Genomic DNA, 22787 nt, shown 5'->3' with positions numbered 1-22787 from the left:
TATCTTTCACTCCCAAGAAACAGAGATCTTTACTATGAAAAGTAAGCAAATGTCTCCAGGAGAAAGGGAAAATGTATCTCTGGGTTTTATTATCCTAGAATGTAGGCAAACAGCTCCTGAGGAAATAAATGTCTGAATCTCTCTGGAGCAATACACTAACTCTAATTCCCAAGACATGTTTATCATTCAGTCATCTTTTAGCTTAGTTTCCTAGTGCTTTTTTTGCTCATAAAGCCTGGACCACCATACAAAAATTGCCTTTTACCACCCCTTTTAAGTTCAAAAATTGTTTGAACTTAATCATGGGGTAGAGATCATAGATGGAATTTACTAGGTAGTGTAAACCTAGTTGCTGTCCTTTTACCAAAAAGTCAGAATGGTCCCTAAAGCCCCACCCACCACCACAGCTTGACATTGACACCAAAAGCTCCCATGTGTCCAGCATCAAAGCAGGTCACATAAATCTCTCTGGAGCAATACACTAACTCTAATTCCCAAGACATGTTTATCATTCAGTCATCTTTTAGCTTAGTTTCCTAGTGCTTTTTTTGCTCATAAAGCCTGGACCACCATAACAAAAATTGCCTTTTACCACCCCTTTTAAGTTCAAAAATTGTTTGAACTTAAACATGGGGTAGAGATCATAGATGGAATTTACTAGGTAGTGTAAACCTAGTTGCTGTCCTTTTACCAAAAAGTCAGAATGGTCCCTAAAGCCCCACCCACCACCACAGCTTGACATTGACACCAAAAGCTCCCATGTGTCCAGCATCAAAGCAGGTCACATAAATGGATGAAATGAGACAGGGACAGTGATGAGCTGAAATTGTATGCCAACTAAAGAGACATTCAGTACGCGGTTCCAAGTGATGCTGTTCATTCCAGATGGATTGTCTAGTACTGTTAGATTCTCCAGTTGTCAAGAGAAGCCAGAGACCTGGGGATTTTATGTGAAATTTCCCTCCCATCCCCTTTATTTAGTGCGTTGAAGGTCAAAAAATAGGGCAGATCATTTTGGCCACCATTTTGGCTGCCATTTTGAAATCTGACTTAGAAACAGACCTCTTTAAGATGTAACACAGATAAAGAAGACATTGGCAGGTGGAAAATGGTACCTAAGAAAAGGATACCAATAGAAGGGTTTTTTGTTTTTGTTTTTTTGTACCAATAGAAGGGTTTTGAACATTCCCCTTAACCACAGGCTAGCAAAACCACCTCCCCCAATTCTTTATGCATTTGTTCAACAAATATTTATTGAGTGCCTAATAAGTAATTGATACCACCCCAGAAGATAGCAATGTAGTTGTGAGCAACAAAGACAAAATCCTTGCCCTCTGAGAGGTCATCATATAGAGGTTGAAGTTTCCCTGTTAAAGAGAAGGAAACCACAAACATATACTTGAGATGATGCTACAAGTTAATACCACAAATACAACTGAATATAATGTATAATTGGTGCATATGTATAAACTGATTTAAAAAAGAAAAAACCCTTCTGAACATTTGGATAAATATTGTCCAATGTTGGTCAGGGATAACATGAGGTAGAAAAACACTCAAACATTTCTGGTGAGAATGTCGAGGTGAGATTTTGCCGGTAGGTAGTTCGGCAATACATGTTGAAAACCTTTTACAATGTGTATAGAATTCTAGTTAAAAGATCAAATGTTCCAGCTTTTCTCCATCCCACAAACATCACTAAAATGATAGTAAAGGAAATGAAAAAGGAGTAAATAAGAACAACAACAACAACCACAAAAGCCCAGAGGATAAGACAGCAAATGAGCAAAGTCAACAAAATTTTAGATAGCGAAAGCTTTATGGATGAGCTATAATTGATTGTCAGCCTTCTCTGTTCTGCTCCGTGCCTGGGGGGCGGGGGGGGGGGGATTCAACAAGAAATAAGAACTCCAGAAAGGAGCAGGAATTGAAGATACCAGCAGGTATCTGAAGGTGAGGATGACTAGTCCCCAGATTCTCTGTCCTGCCCCACTAATCAGGAGATGCTCTTCTCTGTTCCTGGCAGTGGCTCGAAGTTTACTTTCTGGAGAGTCTGGAACAAAGATGCTAAGGAGCTAGGTATAGCTGAGAGCAGAAACAGGGTGTTGGAGTGAAAATAAAAGGATTAAGTGGAAGCATGCATACTGACAGCTGAGTCCCAGTCTTTCAACCCATAGTCAAGGGCTTGGGTTATCCCTATCTAGGAAAAACTAACCAAGAGAAAGGCCTATCTATGCACTCTGACAGTTGGGGAATCCCTCACTCAACCATCCATGTCTCTCACTGCCCATTCAACAAGTACCCTGGGGCACACAGCACTTTTTGTGCCAAGAAATAGAAATAACCAAGGAACAATGGATGTGTGAGAAAAAGCCTCTAATGTGAAAATACAGAGAACAAAACAAGTAGAAAGAAAAGAGTTCAAAAGAAACATAGAAAATGAAAAACTATCATTAGTATACTTTATGCACTTTTTCTTAGGAAGCTATTGGAAATGCACCCTTCTAAAAACCCTACCCTGCCTTTTTCTCTACTATGCGATCTCTCTTACTGCAATAAACCAATGAATGCACCTTGATGAACTACAAGTTAGTCCCCGAAGGCTTAGGCCAATTGGTTTGGACAGTGGTAAGCAAATATCAAAGACAGCATTGCCCCAAAGGGAAATGCTGGCACCAGTGCTGCTATCACTAAATAATTCTTGGGCCAGAGAGAGTGGCAAACTCAAATCCTGGAGGAAGGCATCCTCCATTTAAGCCCCCAAAATTCCCACAGGTAAACATCAACTAAATATGAGTTCATGGTAACAATTTTTCAAATATTCAAGAAAAAAGATGATAGAAAGATAGATAGATAGATAGATAGATAGATAGATAGATAGATAGATAGAGACAGATAATTTGCTGGCAGAAAAATAAAGGGATCACTATAGTTAAATGAACTCACCTTCAGATTTTCTTTGCTGTCTCTTCAGAAAGTGAGGAACATCTTCTCTGGCTACAGATGTGAAAATGTTTGGTTCTAAGCAAGGTCTTGGCAACAAAAAGCCCACATTCTCATCACAGAGCTCCTTGGAGCTTCCCTGTTCCTTCAGAAGTAAAGGCCCCATGGTCAGCATCTTTGTCTGGAAGTCCACCATCTCAATTTCATTTGGGAGAGAAACAGAATGTGCTCGTGCCCATTCTCCATGCACTGGTGTTATCTGACTAAAAGGGGAGGAGGACACAGTTTCATTCAAAACTCATACCCTATGTCTTCTGGATCTCCACTTCTCAGTTCAGCCTGATATCACCAGAAAATTGGAGAACTATTTCCAAATGGTGCTGCTGGTGAGTGGAAGAACTGTATTCTTGAAAGGACAAGACTCTCCACCCTCCAACTCGTTCCCCACTTCATTTGCCTTCTGCACTCCACACTTTAGTTTCCCCAGTCCCTATTTCCTTGAGCAGAGAAATCAGAGAGGCAAAGTGCAGGCATACAAGGATCCACTCTTTTCCTTCTCTAAAGATATTAACCAGTCCAGAACTTCTCAGACTATCCTTCACAAAGGACCAGTTTTTAAATTTTCCAATCCATTGTGAAATGAAACTTTTGTAAAACTTTTGTAATAAGAGTGGGAATTACTATAAGAATAAAACAAAAAACCAAGACCATGAAAACAAACCTGATTTTTTTCATTATTAAATCAGTGAACCTAAAATTACTTTGTCAAACTGTAATACAACTTTTTAAATGTTTACATTTTTTATTCTGTCCTGACTTCATCAAGGACTGGTAACCAAAGGACTACAGAATCATACATTAAGTGGCACTGCTGCAGGGTCAGGAAACTATGACCCATGGGCCAATCCAGCCTTCAGTCTGTTTTCATAGTTTTATTGGACCACAGTCATACCTATTTGTTTTCATATTGTCTATGACTGCATTCAAGATACTATTGCAGAATTGAGTCATTGCAACAGAAACCATATGATCCATAAAGCCTAAAATTATCTGGCTCCTGCCACAATAATATTTACCACAACCCCTGCTTTAGAATGTTTTGTGGAGGGCAAATCACCAAAAATGTAGGTTACTACACAAGTACCACTTCATACTTAAATTTCAGTCTAGCCTTTCAAAGAATATTCCTTACTTGTTTTCTTGTAAATCTTCTTGGTTCATTTCTTGGGGATAACTGACATCTCTTGGAAAAGTAACAATAATCTCAACACCTATAGAAACACATGACAATCATAAAAAGAAGAAAGTAATGAATTCTAGTGGCAACTTGGAACTGAGTGTTTTATTTCTGGTTATTTAGCTAACTGAGTTTTAATAATTGCAGAATGTGGAATAGAATAGAAGGTCCAGAAATAAACCCACAACTATTTGGTCAATCTATGACAAAGGAGGCAAGAATATGCAATGGGGAAAAAAAGACAGTCTCTTCAACAAATAGAGTTGGGAAAAGACATGCAAAAGAATGAAACTGGACCGCTTCCTTACACCATACATAAAAATGAACTCAAAACAAATTAAGGACCTAGATGTGAAACCTGAAACCATAAAAATCCTAGAAGAGAGCACAGGTGGTACTATCTCTGACTGTAGCCATAGCAACATTTTTCTAGATATGTCTCTTGAGGCAAAGGGAACAAAAGCAAAAATAAACTATTAGAACTGCACAAAAACAAAAAACTACATAGCAAAGGAAACAACAAAACTAAAAAACAACTTAGTGAATGAGAGAAAATATTTGCAAATGATATATCTGATAAAGGATTAGTATTCAAAATATATAAAGAATTTATACAACTCAACACCAAAAGGCAAAGAATCCAATTTAAAATAGGCAGAAGGGGATCCCTGGGTGGTGCAGCGGTTTAGCGCCTGCCTTTGGCCCAGGGCGTGATCCTGGAGACCCGGGATCGAATCCCACGTCGGGCTCCCAGTGCATGGAGCCTGCTTCTCCCTCTGCCTATGTCTCTGCCTCTCTCTCTCACTGTGTGCCTATCATAAATAAATAAAATAAAATAAAAAATTAAAAAAAAATAAAATAAAATAGGCAGAAGATGTGAACAGACAAGACATACAAATGGCTAACAAATACATGAGGCGTTCAACATCACTGATCATCAGGGAAGTGCATATCAAAACCACAATGAGATATCACTTCATACCGGTCAGAATGGCCAAAATCAAAAACATAAGAAGCACGTGTTGGCGAGGGTGTGGAGAAAAAGGAACCTTTTCGCACTGTTGGTGTAGCCACTGTGGAAACAGTATGGAGTTTCCTCAAAAAATTAAAAATAGAACTACCGGGATCCCTGGGTGGCGCAGCGGTTTGGCGCCTGCCTTTGGCCCAGGGCGCGATCCTGGAGACCCGGGATCGAGTCCCACGTCGGGCTCCCGGTGCATGGAGCCTGCTTCTCTCTCTGCCTCTCTCTCTCTCTCTCTGTGTGTGACTATCATAAATAAATAAAAATTTAAAAAAGTATATATTTAAAAATAGAACTACCTTATGATGCAGTAATTACACTAGTGGGTATTTACCCAAAGACTACAAAAACTATTCAAAAGACTATTCAAAAAGACATATGCACCTCCTATGTTTATTGCAGCATTATTGATAATACCCAAATTATGAAGGAAACCTATGTGCCCATTGATAGATGAATGGATAAAGAAGATGTGCTATATATATATATATATATATATATATATATATATATAGGAATGTTACTCAGCCATAAAAAAGAATGATATCTTGCCATTTGTAACAACATTGATAGATCTACAGAGAATAATGCTGAGTGAGTCAGAGAAAGACAAATACCATATGATTTCACTCATATGTGGAATTTAAGAAACAAAACAAAGGGAAAAAAGAAAAAGAGAGGCAAACCAAAAAACAAGACTCTTTAACTATAGAGAACAAACAGATAGTTACCAGAGGGGAGGTGGGTGGGAGGTTGGATGAAACAGGTGAAGGGGATAAAAGACTACACTTACCATGATGAGAAATACACAGAATTGTTGAATCACTATGTTATACACCAGAAATTAATATTACATGTATGTTAACTAACTGGAATTTAAATAAAAACTGAAAAATATTTACAGAATGGATATTAACCTGGGACTTAGGTTTAGCAATCTATCTAGCGTTTGATAGATCCTAAATAAGTGCTTAAAAAGTAAAAAAAAAAAAAAAGTGTAACAAAACTATCCAGGTATAAAACAAAGTTTTATGATGAACAATGTTTTCTCTTTGGATGGAGAAAACAAAGTCTCCTTTTGTAAAGTACAACTACAAGTTGTACTACAAGTGACACCAAAGGAGAGAGACAGACAGAGGGAGAAGCAGGCTCTATGCAGGGAGCCTGACATGGGACTCGATCCAACGTCTCCAAGATCACGCCCTGGGCTGAAGGCAGCGCTAAACTGCTGAGCTACTGGGGCTGCCCTCGTTGTGAACTTTAAATGAGATAATTTATGTTGCCCATGGGAACTTGCTTGTATATGAATTTTTGTCAACTCCTAACTGATTCCATGGAATGAATCCCAGTATAACCCTTAAGACAGAAAGTTCCAGCTTGTAGAATCAATGCTTGCTTACAATATAAGGTGTTAATTCCACATTTAAAAAGCTAGTGTGGGGCAGCCTGGGTGGCTCAGCGGTTTAGCACCTCCTTTAGCCCAGGGCGTGATCCTGGAAACCCAACATCGAGTCCCATGTCAAGCTCCCTGTATGGAGCCTGCTTCTCCCTCTCTCTCTATATATATATATCTCTATCTCCATCTCATGAATAAATAAATAAATAAATAAATAATATTTTTAAAGTATATGCCAAGCCTAACTCTTTGTGCTGAAGATACAGAAATAAATAAGTGCAACTATGACTTTAGTAAAGACAGCAAATAAGAAAACAAAGAGTATATTAAGTTAAACACTGTGATAAACTGTACACATGGTGTTGTGGGAGCACAGAGGCATATCCTTCCAAAATAACCCTCTATGTATCTCAGTTTTCAGTCCTATCTATGTATTTCTCAGGGCCATTTAGTGAATCTCCCTATGCCTAGAGGAGTTATGGTTTTAATCAGCCCCACTGACGGAATGCTAAGGAAGAAGTAAAACAGAGAAGATAAAAGAGAGGTATGAATCAGAGAGATCTGAACCTACGTCTCTCCTCTGTTCCTCATGGGAGATCTTGGCAAAGTTACTGAATAATATACCTTTGGTTTTCCTGATGTTGTCCAAATATGACAACATGATTGCATATTTTCTAATAAAGTAGCAAGGAGCACATCTCTGAAAATGAGGTTTCCCTGGAATGGTCAATATATTTTAAAATTTTTTTTCAAAGATCCTACCACCACACTATCAGGACAAAATGAGAGGCTTGGGATTACACAGCTGGAAGGAACTTAGAGATCATCTGATCTAAGCCTTTCATTTTACAGACAAACTGATAAGCATGAGGTTGTGTGATATGCTCAGGGCCACTCTCATACTAGAAAAGAAGGTGGATTTTTTTTTGGAAGATGGATATTTTCATAATGTCTTTGTAGTCATCTTTGAGTGCAAAACCTAGCTGACACATTAAAGTAAGAAAAACATGATACAGCATACATTTCTAATAATGAAACTGTCAGGGAAAAAGGTATTCTAAACAAAGGCTAAGTTAGTAGTTTGCTGTGGGAGTTGGAAAACTGTGCAGAGTATATTCATGTGAACACAAGAATGTGAACATTCTTAAGAATGTACTTTTACAACTTTCACAATTATTGAGAACTAATAAACCCAGAATGTTTTTAAGCAAATTTAATGTGTTTCAATGGTATGTTAATTGGTTGATTTCTTTTTCAAACCAAGAAACACAGATATTGTAGGCAAGTATAAGAAATTCCTGCCTTTGTGGGAATTGTTAAAAGCTAATGGTCCCATCCTAATTGTTGGTCCTAAATGAAGTGGAAAAGGATCATAGAACGTGCTGACTCTGAAATCAGCTGGGAACATATAAATGTACTCTGTTTTGTCTCTTGAATAGTGTGAATGGTCATGGGAGCCTCTGAGCCTACCCTGTGGGCCAGAAGAGATGATGCATTGTCACATGTAAAAGTGAAACCCTTGCTCCTGAGTGCACATTTCCACATAAGAAGAGATAAAGTAACTCCGCCAGAAAATGTTACAGTAGAGAGAAAGAAACTAAGAGGCAACCTTTAAATATAGCCAGAAACATAATTTCACAAAAGAGGTGAAAATGATATTCAAAGTGGGAAAATGATCATTAATTTGTTAGCGTTAAGCTATTATTAAAATGAAAACTGAAAATTGGTCCCATCTAATTCATTCAGTGAATAAAAATTATTGTCTCCAGGAGAATCTTACTTTCCTGTGTTTTCTGCTTATTGTTTAAATTGCTGCATATCAAAGTTCAAAATATTTTGACATCCTGTCCACATTTTTATAATTTCCTAAATCATGAATCTCAACACAGATTTTTTTTTAAACTACATTTTCCAGTGTCCTTTGCCACTGGAGTTCAGAAAACCAGCTTGAGAGACAGATTCACATGAGTTACATGAAAAAAGATAAGATAGGGTCGTATTTGCTGATGTTTCTCAGCAGAGGGATGAGTTCCCAAAATTGATGTGGGAGCAACATCCTGGTTGTAGCAGAGCAGCATGATTTGGGGGTGAGTAGCCAGTTTTGAGATAGTTACCAGAATTCTTCCTGACAATCAAACTTAGAGTCTGTTCTCCTTTGGCTTTTCAATGGTCTGTGGGCTTTCTAGGATTTTTTTAAGACTACATTTCTAGCTCAACTAAAGTAGAGTCTGTTATCTGCAACTAAGAATCCTTTTTTTTTAAAGATGCTATTTATTTATTCATGAGAGACACAGAGACAGAGGCAGAGACAGAGGCAGAGGGAGAAGCAGGCTCCCTGTGGGGAACCCAATGTGGGATTTGATCCCAGGACCCTGGGGTCAGGCCCTGAGCCAAAGGCAGATGCTCAACCATTGAGCTACCCAGGTGTCCCTGCAACTAAGAATCCTGATGAATATACACTGCATCAAAAAAATTTTAAGCCTACTGATTTCAAGGGAAAAGTTCTTATTCCATTTATGAAAAGAGTGATTTTACATGCTCAACATGGCTACAAGGTTTGCATCTGATAATTGTTCTAAGAAAATAGCTGATTGACAAATGCAAGAAGATTTTTAGACTAAGGAAAAAGATGAGGGATTTTTAGGGGGACCATAAATTGTATTTTACAAATTACCACCTATAAAAGCCTATAATTAAACCAATGAGTGCTGTAGGAATATTAGCTGTTCAAGTCTGTGGGTGTGATCAAAGCATTATAGGGTTTATATATATCTTAGTGATGCTCCCTTTTGAATAGAATACAGTGAATAAACAGAGATAAACTAAATGATTAAGTTTTGCGTATCTACAACAATAAGATACTCATATGGCATATAAATAAAGTCTTTATAAAGTGTGTTGCATATCAACAGCTTCGAGTATGTTGGAAACACATAAATGGATTTAAAGAGATTTATTGATACTTAAGATGAATACAACGCACAGTAGTGCCCCAAACATTTTTATTTCAGATTTGTGACTTAAAAAAGTAATTACTAAAGACTATCAACTATGAGAAGAAAATCTATCTGAAACATAATTCTTTCTTTCAAGTTTGTAACCCATGTTATAAAAGCTCAAATTTTAAGCAAGAGCTTAATGGAGATGCTACATATGTGCTATGGCTCCTATACGAAAATGTTATATATTTTAAAACTATTAAAATCATAAATTATCTTAAAAGAATTAATTGCATCTCAGATGGCAAGCCAACTCCAGATTGAGTAGAATAGACAAATTATTTAACCTCTTGGAAGGTGCTTGAGACACAATTGTTCTGAGACCTCTGCTTTGAAGTGTTTGAAAATCAAAGTCAGACCACAAGGGGTGTTTGGAAGAGGGCCAGGATAAGGGCCAGGATATTTTCATTTTAATTAGGTTTTTCAGGTTCTGTGGTGTTAATTATTTCAACTATCACTAAACTATTCTCCATCCTCAGCTGGAGAAAGATTCGGAGTGAGTTTGAGAGAGGCAGGAGCTGCCCAGAAGAGGGCAGCATCATATAAGGGGCCGAAGGAGATAGCCTTTAGGACAGCACTGCAGTGTTTGGTTCATGAGGTTGCAGAAGAAAAGAGTCTTAAGACGGATAGCCTCCCTGGAGAGTTAGAAATGGAAATCCGAAAATTGCTGAAGAGAAATCGGAGCAGTGTGACTAAACATTTAATTTAGAAGTTTATAGGTGAGTAGATGACAGGTCATTGTGATCACTGTGGAGACTATTTTCTGAAGTGAGAGCTGCAAATACTTTGTGGTCTGTTAAATGTAAAGTCCCCCATGGATATGACCAGATAACATATTTGGAATGAGTGTTGTTCTGGAAAATTCCAGACTTAAGTCTTCATGGAATAAAAGACTGAAACTTGGGGCTTTAGTGCCTTGTTCAGTCCCCCATCTTTTCCTGAAGAGAGAAGCTCTGGGAGAAATGCTTGGTTCTGGAAGGGAGAGCTTCCATCAGCTCCCTGATGGAAGATTCTGAGAGGAAACAAATGGGGGCAAAAGGTGTTATCAGACAAAAAGAAAAGGGGCAGAGGATGGCTGGCTGAGCTGGGGTGAGGTGAGTCAAGAGAGAGACATAAGAGAGACGGCCATTTGACCAAGTTGACAAGACACTCTGATTGAGATAAGGACCAAAGGATAGAAAAAAAAAAAAAAAAAAGGACCAAAGGATAGGATTTGTGAATGAGTTTTCTTTACCTTTGTACTTTTCTGTGTTTTTAAAATTCTCTACCGAGCACTACTGAAGTTGGGGTAGTAAGGGGGCGGGGAGTCCAAATGATCAGTGTTATCTTTGGGAACATGTCAAGGACAGAAGCCAGATACCTTCTGTCCTGGGTTGCCAATCTTGTCCATCACCGCTTGGATCTCCTCCTTCACAAACCAATGTGGAATGACTGCAGTCCTCGTCTTGGTCAAACTCCTGCAATATCATGAAATAGCAACTTAGTTATTCAATGTACTGCTTTGTTGACCGAATGATTATTGATTTTTCTAAGCCAAAGTTTCACACTGTAGATTCCTCTTAAATTGGAGAAAGTATTTAGGACTAAAATAATGGGGAAAAAAATCTATCCTCCTGGAGCACCAAGCTCACACAGATGTGGACATGATTAATTGCATAATTGAAAATGAAGATCAAAGCTGAAATCACATAGACACATAGAAATTCAGTATTTTATACTTTTATCATGTCAGCGTCCAGGCTACTAAGCTGCCACAAATTCCATCTGGGTGGGTAACTGGAAAGAATCCTTTGGCCACAGCAGTGAACAGCCCCAAAGGAACATGGTCTTTTCCATAATGCCTTCCTCGGGCATTATTTACAATTGGTGGAGGTGGAAATCCTTACCCCGTATGGAAGCTACAGATATAACTCTAGACTGAAAGGAAGCAGCAAAGCTGATTAAAGTTTTCACTATGACAACTTTCTGATCTAATCATGGCATGCAACCTCTCAAGGAAAGAAAAACTTCCTTTTTACCCTCTAGAAAATAATCATTATGCTAAAAAATGTGGTTGAAAATCAACTTGATTTATGAAAAGTACTCTTTACTCTAGAAATACAAAGTGTTTTCTTATTAGAATTCATTGTCGATAGGTTCCTTCCTTAGAAGTTGTTGCTGTTAGTGATTTGGCCCTATTTAATGTCTAGCACACTAATAGATGCGAGTATTAGTTAAAATAACCCCTCAAACTCCAAAAGTTACAACGAGCTCTCTGGCTTCTATTATCCAGGTGAACCACCTATTTAAGGGAATTGTTGGTTAAAAAAAAAAAAAAAAAAAAAAGTCTTTGCCCTAAGCTCCAATGCCTGTCACACAGGTAGGCAGTCTGTCACAAGCCTCTGATATGTCATTTGTTCATTCTCAATCAAGCTTGGGGATCCTTTCCACTTTGTTCATTTTAATTATCACAGAAAATAATAAAAATAAAATCCTCTATTTACACTGCCATTAAAATATTTTAGGTATTCAATCATAATAACCTCATAGTCATACATATTAAGCAGCAGTACCTGCTTTTTTTTTAATTTTTATTTATTTATGATAGTCACACAGAGAGAGAGAGAGAGAGAGAGAGAGAGAGAGGCAGAGACACAGGCAGAGGGAGAAGCAGGCTCCATGCACCGGGAGCCCGACGTGGGATACGATTCCGGGTCTCCAGGATCGCGCCCTGGGCCAAAGACCGGCGCTAAACCACTGCGCCACCCAGGGATCCCCAGTACCTGCTTTTTAAAGCATTTTCTATCTCTTGGCAAAGGTTGGGTACCCAATCTAAGACCATCCTGGTTGTCAGTGACAAGTAAGAGTCCTGGACTGGTTCACCCTGATACTAGACGGTTGTGAATTTCATAGTTTGCTCTTTTCTGCATTTCAAAAATTCTACCACTATGTGGCAAATTTCTTTCTTTTCCCATCCAATTTTAAAGGGGAGGAGGGTACTCTTTTTAGAATATATAGAAAAATAAAAACGGATCTTTGAGAATGCAGTAGAAATAAACTATCATCCTATAAATAAAAAGCAAACACTGCTAGCATAGAAATAATATTTCCTTAGTTTATTTCCTAAATATTTAAAAATATAGTTGCATAATACTTTATCCAGCTTTCTCATGGAAGACAAATACAAATTATATAGCAATTTACTAAGTAAACATTATTATAATGCAATTGTAAATTCTTTCCCTCAACAAGTATCTATCAGAGGGTCATGACAATGTTTAGTAAACCCCATGAGTCTTACAATATAAGCCCAGAATGCTTATTAGGCAATTTTTAATTTTTCATTATCACACATAATGCTGTGAACATCCTTGTAACTAATACTCCAATTTTGTATTTTGTCTTTAGAGTAAATTTCTAGATATGGAATTATTGATTCAAAGAATATGAATGTTTTTAAGTTGTTTTGCACACAGTACTTTAGAAGTACAGTTTACATTTACTGCTCATACTTTATGAGCAGTGCATGAGGATGTTTTGCTACATCTTCTCCCTTTTTAATTATCATCAATTCTTAATAATATATGGAATTGGTCATCTTATTGTTCTTGAATGCGTATACTTTGATTAGTAGAAAAGTTTGGAGATAGTTTCACATGTTTATTGACTGTTGAATTTTTCCTTTTTATATATATTAAACTATTTTATCTATTTAAAAATATATACGGTACTTATTTTATCTACATAAAAATATAAAGGTATATATTTTATATATATAAAAGTATATATGTTATATATATAAATAGTTTTTGCGTTTTTGTTCAGATCCTTAGTCTGGAATACTCTATGAGACCTCAAAATATATTTCTACCATTTCATGTAATTATAGTGAGGCATAGGGATAAACAGGCTCCCTGCAGGGAGCCCGACGCGGGACTCGATCCCAGGATTCCAGGATCACACCCTGGGTCAAAGGCAGGCGCCAAACCGCTGAGCCACCGGGGGATCCCCTGAAAATATATGTTTATACAGAAATCTATACACAATTGCTCATAGGGACGCCTGGTTAGCTCAGCGGTTGAGCCTTTGCCTTTGGCTCAGGGTGTGATCCCGGAGTCCCGGGATCAAGTCCCACATCAGGCTCCCTGCATGGAGCCTGCTTCTCCCTCTGCCTGTGTCTCTGCCTCTCTCTGTGTCTCTCATGAATGAATAAATAAAATCTTTTAAAAAAACAAAACCAAAAACAACAATCGCTCATAGTAGCTTTACATGTAATAGCCCCAAACTGGAAACAACCTAAAAGTCTCTAAACAGGTGAATGGTTAAGTAAACTGTGAACATCCATGCCATAGAACACTACTTAGCGATGTAAAGAAATTTGATAAAACTTGGATCTATTTCAAAACTTGGATCTATTTCAAGGGCATTATGGTGAGTAGAAAAAGCCAGTCTCAAAAGATGTCAAAAATGTAAACAGATGTAAAAAAATTATAGGTATGATAATTACATTTATATGACATTTTTATTTTTTTTATTTTTTTATATTTATTTATTTATTTATTTATTTATTTATTTATTTATTTATTTATTTATGATAGTCAGAGAGAGAGAGAGAGAGAGGCAGAGACATAGGCAGAGGGAGAAGCAGGCTCCATGCACCGGGAGCCTGACGTGGGATTCGATCCCGGGTCTCCAGGATCGCGCCCTGGGCCAAAGGCAGGCACCAAACCGCTGCGCCACACAGGGATCCCTATATGACATTTTTAAAATGACAAAATTATGGAGATGGAAAATAGATCAGTAGTTGCTAGGGATTTGGGAAGAGGGGAGGATGTGGCTATATAAAAGGGTAGTAAGTTGTTTTTGTTTTTGTTTCCTAAGATTTATTTACTTCTTTATTTGAGAGAGAGAGAGAGCAAGCATGGGCTGGGGGGAGGAGCAGAGGGAGAGGGAGAAGCAGACTCTCTATTGAGCAGGGAGCCCAATGCAGGGCTTGATCCCGGGGCCCAGGCATCAGGATCATGACCTGAACCAAAGGCAGATGCTTAACTGACTGAGCCACTAAGGAGCCCCCAGTTTCATATTTTGATTCTAGTGTTTCAGGGGATGAAATGGCACAGAACCAGGGGTGACTCGGTGCTCAGTCAATTGGGCAACCAAGTCTTGGTTTAGGCTAGGGACGTGGTCTCGGGTAACGGTACAAGCTGATCAGGCTCCCTGCTCAGCGTGGGGTCTGCAGGGGATTCTTTCCTCCATCCTCTTATTCCTCCTCTGCTCTTCTCCCACTCCATGCATGTGCATACATTCTCTCTCTCCAAAATGAATGAATAAAATCTTAAAAAAAAGTCACAGAACTATACACTCAGACACACACAAACAGAAATAGAAAGAAAAAGGAATGTATGCAAATTCTACTGAAATCCAAGCAAGGTCTATAGTTTAGTTAATTGTAATGTGTCAATGTCAATTTCCCAGTTTTGACAATCTGCTATAGTTAGATAATAGTTCCCATTGGAGGAAGCCGGTGAAGGTTACACAGGACTTCTTTGTACTATTTTTATAAATTCCTATGAATCTATAATTATTTCAAAATAAGAAAGTGTTTTATTTTTTTTTATTTTTATTTTAATTTATGATAGTCACAGAGACAGAGAGGCAGAGACACAGGCAGAGGGAGAAGCAGGCTCCATGCATCGGGAGCCCGACGTGGGATTCGATCCCGGGTCTCCAGGATCGCGCCCTGTGCCAAAGGCAGGCGCCAAACCACTGCGCCACCCAGGGATACCCAAGAAAGTGTTTTAAATTAAAGTTTCGGTTTTTGTTTTCTTTGGTTTTTGGGGGGTGATTTTTGGAAAGAGAAGGGGACTGAAAAGTCTTTATTCCACAATCTCCAAAGTCCTTATTATTGTTTATAAATATTATAATAGTCCATACCTCATTAACTTTTAAATATAAACAACTTATGGCCATATTCTTTCTTACCAACAAAATATAGGGTAGTGATATTTTTAACTGTTTGGACTATGTTAATTTTTATAAAAATTCAGAAGGTGTAAATGAGTACACAATGCAAAGTTCGTCTCTAATTCTCTCCCCATAGGCAATCACTGTTACCAGTTTGCAGTATATATTGTGCATCAGTCCACAGTTTTCTATGGATTACACTGTTTGCTGCTAGTACTGTCCCTGTACCGTGAGGGACTTTTTGTGGAGTAATTCATCATGGTAGGGAGTGGTGGTGAGTGGGGTCAAAAGAAGGCACTTTCTTTGTGGTACCCTGTGATGGAATTGGCATGATAGATTAACGATCCTCTCTTTTTCCACATTAACACACATAAACACAAGCTATATTTTATTATTTAGTATGGCTTCAATATTCAATATTCTGTGGTATTAGGTACACATACACACTGTGCACAAGATTCCGAGTTGACTAGCTAATTACTGCCTTGAGGTTAAACTTGTGGAACACTGTCTTATTAAATGTGCTTTCAATTACTTTGTGATTACATTTAAAAATATAATTGTAATATATGATTGTTATAAAATATTCAAGCAACACAAATGAAGCAGTAGAGAACATCTTACCTCATTGCTGCTGATGCTTTGCAAGATTATATTTTGGTTTGTAGTAACTGTCATCATATCAGTTGGAGAAGAGTTTGTATCATGACAAATGTCAAGCATGTCTTTCTGCCAAAAGAAACAGAATAATGTGTTTTGATAAGACTCATCTCCATCAATTTCATAGGAAGATCTAGCTCTTGGTTCTAAAATCAGTTCCATTTTGTCAAAGATTTTCCTAAAATAGTGATCTGGGATCCTAATGAAGCTTCAGGCAATAATTTTCACAGGAAACGATGCGAGGACAAGAGTACACAGAATGGATGGGGTTTTGTTTGTTAAAAAAAAAAAAAAAGGCAAAGTTGCTAAGTGAAACCCCTAACAATGAGGTTGTCAACTGGAACTGGAAACTACATTTGCTCTATAGTTACTGAGACCAGGCACGTTTTCTGTCTAACCCCTGAGGCCACATTAAATTGGCAGAGTTCTGAACACCAAGCAGTGAACTCCCGGTCAGTTCCTGAGGGACAGTGCTCTCATATGCATCCTCCTCTTGCTGTCATGACTTCAAATAATGGCAGGCTCTTCGATGAAAACTTCCTCCTCTTCCAATGGCTCTTCCATTTATTTTGCAACTGACTCAAAATTGCACGGATCCTCCATTTCTTCACCACATTTTCCTTCCTTACTACTTGGGATCTATCTTCTGCCTCTAGCCTGTTATGGAAACTTTGCACTTCCTTATCACATCTGCTTTGTAACCTCTTCCAAGCTGGCATATTCCCACTCCTTGCAACTCTCTCCCAATTCCTCTTCTCTCTCTCACAGACCTGGGTCCCTACATGCATACCGCTCTCTAACTGTGAGTATACCTCCTTGGCTCAGCCCTTGCAGTTTTGCCACCATCTCTCAATTCTCCAGGGATCTTATCCACTTCCAGATCCTCATAGTCTCCTTTTTGTAGTGAACTTCCAAACTACCATACCGATCCATTTCTTCCCACAGCCCTGCCCTACAGAAAATCGCTACTTGAAAGTCTCAAGGTTCCATCAAGAGCAATGCTTTAGAACCCATTACCCTCAATATCCTCACCAAACCAGAGTGGTCTTCTACTTTGTTGATTGTCTTTCCATCTTCCCACTTCCCAGGGCTGAAACTTTGGAATCATATTTGATTGAACTCTCTCAGCTTTTGTCTCCATCAGCTTTATGTCACTAAATTCTGTGAATTCTTTTGCAATAGCTCAAACGCTCACCACATCCAGCACCTGCCAGGCACAGTCCCACACCAAGCTGAGGAATCTTTTCTTGGTCCTAGTCACCACCTAGAGGTCTTTCTATAATTTCTTTTTTTTAATTTTTTTTTTAAATTTTTATTTATTTATGATAGCCACAGAGAGAGAGAGAGAGGCAGAGACACAGGCAGAGGGAGAAGCAGGCTCATGCACCAGAAGCCCGATGTGAGACTCGATCCCGGGTCTCCAGGATCGCGCCCTGGGCCAAAGGCAGGCGCCAAACCGCCGCGCCACCCAGGGATCCCTATAATTTCTTAATAGAGCTCCCTGGCATGAATGTCTTCCTTTGAGTCCATGTTACACAACAACAATTACTTAATTTTCCTAAAAGGTGGCTTTCATCATTCCCTCGCTTAAAATTCTTAAATTCCCTGGCCCTATTTTATTGAAAAAAAAATATACACCCAATCAATCTTCAATGGACCAGTTTCTTTGGGTATCTGATCTTATGTATTTTAGTTCCCCAACACAAACTTTGTAGTCTCTTGTTTGACCCTTGGATAAGTGAAGCTCACTTACAGCATGATGCCTCTGCTCCACAAAATCTAATCTCATCGTTTTTCAGGGACCAGATGGGGTCTCACCTCTGTTATGAAACCTTCCTGGGGATAACCTTGTTCCCTGACCAGAAGCTTCAGAATCCAATCAGACAATAAAAAGTTAAGTGGCTTTCATAAGATCACAGGTTGCTCAGTGCAACTGTTTTCTTTTTTTTTTTTAAGATTTTATTCATTCGTGAGAGACAGAGAGAGACAGAGAGAGAGAGAGAGAGAGGCAGAAACATAGGCAAAGGGAGAAGCAGGCTCCTCTGTGGGGAACCCGATGCAGGATTTGATCCCAGGATCCTGGGATCACACCCTGAGGCAAAGGCAGATGCTCAACCACTGAGCTACCCAGGCATCCCAGTGGAACTGTTTTCATTTTACTTTTCTCTGTGGCTTTATCTATGTCTTTGCTCAGACTCTTTATCCCCACCTATATCAAACCTTATCTCTTTTTCTCTTCCTTCCAAATATTTTTTGAAGGATTTATTGATTTATTTTGAGAGAGTGTGAGAGTGCAAGCAAATAGGGGAAGAGAGAGAGAATCTGTCATGCAGACTCCCTGCTGAATGAGGAGCTGATCCCACAGCCCTTGAGATCAGGACCTGAGCTGAAACTAAGAGTTGGATGACCAACCAACTGAACCATTCAGGTGTCCCTCTCTTTCTTCCAAACCTTTTCCAGCATTTAAGGATCATGGTACGTCCCTTCTCCCCTTTCAAGTTTACAAGAAGCTCTTTCTTTCCTGACTTAAGTGATGTGTACTTGACCATACTGAGCACTTTCAGGAGTTTGGACTATGTCTTAGATTTCTTTGCATCCCCCAAAATACATAGTCATGGGTCTTATACATAGTCACTGCTCAATAAATAGTTGTTGACTTGATTTCTTTAAAGGAATCTACCAAATATATGTAGAAAAAGAAAGATTTCTAATAAGGGGCTTTCAATAAGGGGAATTTTGAAAGTGGAATAGAAGCATTTACCTGGTTTTAGCATAGAATTCATTAGAATGTCCAATAACTGTTGTTTCCTAAAACTTTGTATTTGTGACACATAATGTATTGCTGATTTTCCACTAAAATCACAGAGTTTAGGATGTCTAGGAAGAATTGAATCAACATGAAAGATTATTTAGTTAAATCTATTGGAAAAACCAATGTGAGAGGAAAAACATTGACATCAAATAAATAAAAATAATCACGTAGTTTGGAGCTAACAATAATAACTTCAAAATGTATGAGATAGTGACAATTTTTCAAGATTTTTGAATAAAAGGAGTATGCTATTTATCTTATTCCCACTCCCATTCTAAAAACATTCCAATATTTGCAGAGAATGTCCAACTCTAGACAAAAATTCTCATAATTCTTCAACGACGAGTAAATCGAGTAAAGAACAAAACATCCTAATAAACTTTTCTCTTATTCCGAATAGCTGACTTGGTTGTTGTTTTTTTTTTTTTTTTTTCTAATGACTTAGTTAACTGCTCACTTTCTTCATAGTTCTTTTTTTCTACTGATAACACTTAGCTTTTTACCATTCAAAATAGTACAATGATGTAGAATCTCTCTTTAAAATCAAGCTGATAGGTTTGTTTCATAGGCTCGCTGTTGAGTGGTGCAATCTTGTCATAAAATCCTTCTACATGATCTTTTCATTTCACTTTGCCTTGCTCTGTGATTGTTGAGCCCAACTGACTGATCTTAGTGCTCCTTCAACAGCACAAGTATCCTATGTTGTGCTGAATCCTAGGATTAGACATCAGCTCAGAGAGATCCAGATGGTAAATGATGAGAGCCCTATTGATAGATTATGGTGAGAGGAACATTAATTACACTTGCTTCACTAGTCACAATCTGGGACCAGGGACACATTGATCATGGTTTCCAATGTAACAGCTTTGAATTTGAATCTCTTCATTGCTACAGGACAGGGTAACGTCTTATCATCTGCAACAGTAATCTCTTATGGCTTTTTCTCCATCAAAGGTCATGATTCAAAAAAAGTAGAATAGGACCAAGAATCAGGGGATAGCCACTTCCTTGATATGTGGCTGTAAGCAAGTCACTTAACTCATTAGGACTTCAGTTTGCTCTTTTGCATTGATTAGTATTTCTCAATGTGGCATTGTTTATTTCCTCTATTCTGGACCCCACTCCAGGCCTAGTGAAGACCATCTCTGGATTGGTGTCCAGTAATCTCCATGTTAAACAATCTCCTCAGTTGTATCTCAACACCAAAGTCTAAGGTAGCTTCAAACTTCCATTTTTATCCAATTATACTAACTGATCCTTTTACAATGGCTCATATTCTTAACTATACTTTTGATTTTGAAACTCCCTTTTCCTCTTTTATTCCCAAAACAAACTTTGTATGAAATACTAAGAAAGAATTTGGGTCATCTAATTGTATTTGATGACAAGATATCTAGATAACAGCATTAGGAAACTGCATTTTCCCTGGGTGGCTCAGCGGTTTAGCGCCTGCCTTTGGCTCAGAGCGTGATGCTGGAGTCCCAGAATCGAGTCCCACATTGGGCTCCCTGCATGGAGCCTGCTTCTCCCTCTGCCTGTGTCTCTGCCTCTCTCTCTCTGTCTGTGTCTCTCATGAATAAATAAATAAAATCTTTAAAAAAAATGAAACTGCATTTCTAACATGAAAAACTTTATTAACCCTCTGATTTTTTAAAAAAGCTAAATATTTACTTTCCCTCCTCCTAAAAGAGCATTTTGGGATATAGTAATTTTTAGATAACTATAAACCAATAGTATAAATTGCTTTTGATAATTGGCAATGCTTTCTGAAATAATTAGTAACATCTTGGGGATAGGGATTTGCAGCTCAAGAATTATTTGACATTCTTCAAAATTATCCAAAGAATATTTAAACAAATAAAATAAATGGTCAACATTATAAGACCAATAGATAGCAACATCTAACATCTGTACATTACTTTGCAACTGCTGAGCACCTTTTATGAACATGCATGTGTAATCAATTCAATATAAATTTTTTTAAAAGATTTTATTTTTAAACAATCTCTACACCCAACTCGAGGCTTGAATTTACAACCCCCAAATCAAGAATCACACGCTCTATTGACTGAGCCAGCCAGATGCCCCAGTATATAGAATTTTTTAAAGCAATCTATATGTCAAGGTTTACAAGTGACTTCTGAAAATAACAATGATATAGATGCTCTCCCACAAGTGCTGACTGACCACTCATACTCATGCATGATGCCTGAGAAGCTCAGACAGGACCTCCACAGGTCTGTAGACAGTAACATATCGAGACTCTCAAACAGATCCACATCCCTCACAGCCAGCATCAGAGGAGTCAAGCCATGTTGGTTTGGGAAATTTATATCCAGGAACTCTTCAGATGCCTTTAAAAACACAAAGCTTTAGTTCTGTTATGTTTTTACTGTGTGGCTATTTATACTAATCTTTACATTCTTCTGGCTTAGCCAAATGTTCATTTTAACTTCAATACATTCTTTCTCAGTATCTATATTGAGAAGGAGCTGATGAATTGAAAGAACACAGGCTTGAGAGACAGGCTTGGGTTTGAATTTTACTTCCTTAAACTCATTATTTAACCTCCCCAATAGGGTTAGATCAAGGACACTTCACAAAATCACCCTGATAAAATAAGAGACATCCAGTTAAACAATGAATGATTTTCACTGGGTGCATAATTATGTTAAAAAATGTATTTGGTATTTATTTGAAATTCAAATTTCTCTTTTTTAAAGATTTTATTTATTTATTTATTCATAAGAGACACACAGAGAGGCAGAGACTTAGGCAGAGGGAGAAGCAGGCTCCATGCAGGTAGCCCGATGTGGGACTCATTCCTAGGACTCCAGGATCATGACCTCGGCTGAAGGCAGGCGCTCAACAGCTGAGCCACCCAGGCATCACTGAAATTCAAATTTCTGTCCTGTATTTTTGTGTCCTGTATTTTTGTTTGCAAAATCTGGCAGTCCTACTCGCTGACCTTCAGAGTTCTCAGCTGTAAGTAGGAATAACATTGTCTTTTCTGCAGGGTTGTTTTTTTGTTTTGTTTTATTAAAATATTTTATTTATTTATTTGAGAGAGAGAGAGTGAGCAAGAGAGAGAGAGCACGAGCGGGGGGAGAGGCAGAAGGAGAAGGAGAAGCAGGCACCCTGATGATTGGGAGCTGGATTCGGGGCTCCATCCCAGGACCCCAGGATCATGACTTGAGTCGAAAGTAGATGCTTAACTGATTGAGCCACCCGGGTGCCTCTGCAGGGTTGTTTTGATAATTGGGGATAGAATATAAAAAGCACTGAGGAGAGCTTGACATATGCTTAATAAACATTTGTGGAATGAATGAATGATCCACAATAATAAGGTAACTCATTTAACTATATAAATATATACATATAGTCAAATGGAGGTGGGTATATAGATGAGATTTGTTGTTTTAATGAAAGTAAAACTTAATTTGGACAATTCAGTACTGAAAAACCACTGTAAGGCCAAATTACCCAAATTGTTTATTTTATAGACCAAGAAACTCACTAATTTCCATCTCTATTTCACTTCATGCCATGTCAGTATAGTCAATGTTTCTACCTTAGTTTCTCTAGGGACAAGCTAGAGATAATGATATTACCTCAGAGGGGTGCTGTGGGAATTAATTAGTTAATATTTTTCTCAGTCTCTTAAAAGAAACTACCTCTTAAATCAATGTTTATTATTAGTTAGAACCGACATGAAAGGTTTGAGCTGAGAATAGTTTTGCATTAGCACATTAATGCAGCATCTGCATATTAAGTTC

The 22787-nt window shown here is 38.1% G+C and overlaps 1 protein-coding gene across 1 annotated transcript in view; it reads right to left on the bottom strand.

The window, feature by feature from the left end:
* MAP3K19 (mitogen-activated protein kinase kinase kinase 19) overlaps positions 1-22787 on the bottom strand; it is a 66511-nt gene that overhangs the window by 15895 nt on the left and 27829 nt on the right. The window contains exons 2-5 of the mRNA XM_055316545.1: positions 16164-16268; positions 10957-11053; positions 4136-4214; positions 2947-3206 (exon numbers count right to left, since the gene is read on the bottom strand). Of these exons, the coding sequence (XP_055172520.1) occupies positions 2947-3206; positions 4136-4214; positions 10957-11053; positions 16164-16268 (541 nt within the window). The remainder of the gene's footprint in view (positions 1-2946; positions 3207-4135; positions 4215-10956; positions 11054-16163; positions 16269-22787) is intronic.

This window comes from Nyctereutes procyonoides, unplaced genomic scaffold (genome assembly GCF_905146905.1).
Source record: "Nyctereutes procyonoides isolate TBG_1078 unplaced genomic scaffold, NYPRO_anot_genome, whole genome shotgun sequence".
NCBI classification, from domain to species: domain Eukaryota; kingdom Metazoa; phylum Chordata; class Mammalia; order Carnivora; family Canidae; genus Nyctereutes; species Nyctereutes procyonoides.
This window is presented reverse-complemented; position numbering and strand designations above follow the sequence as displayed.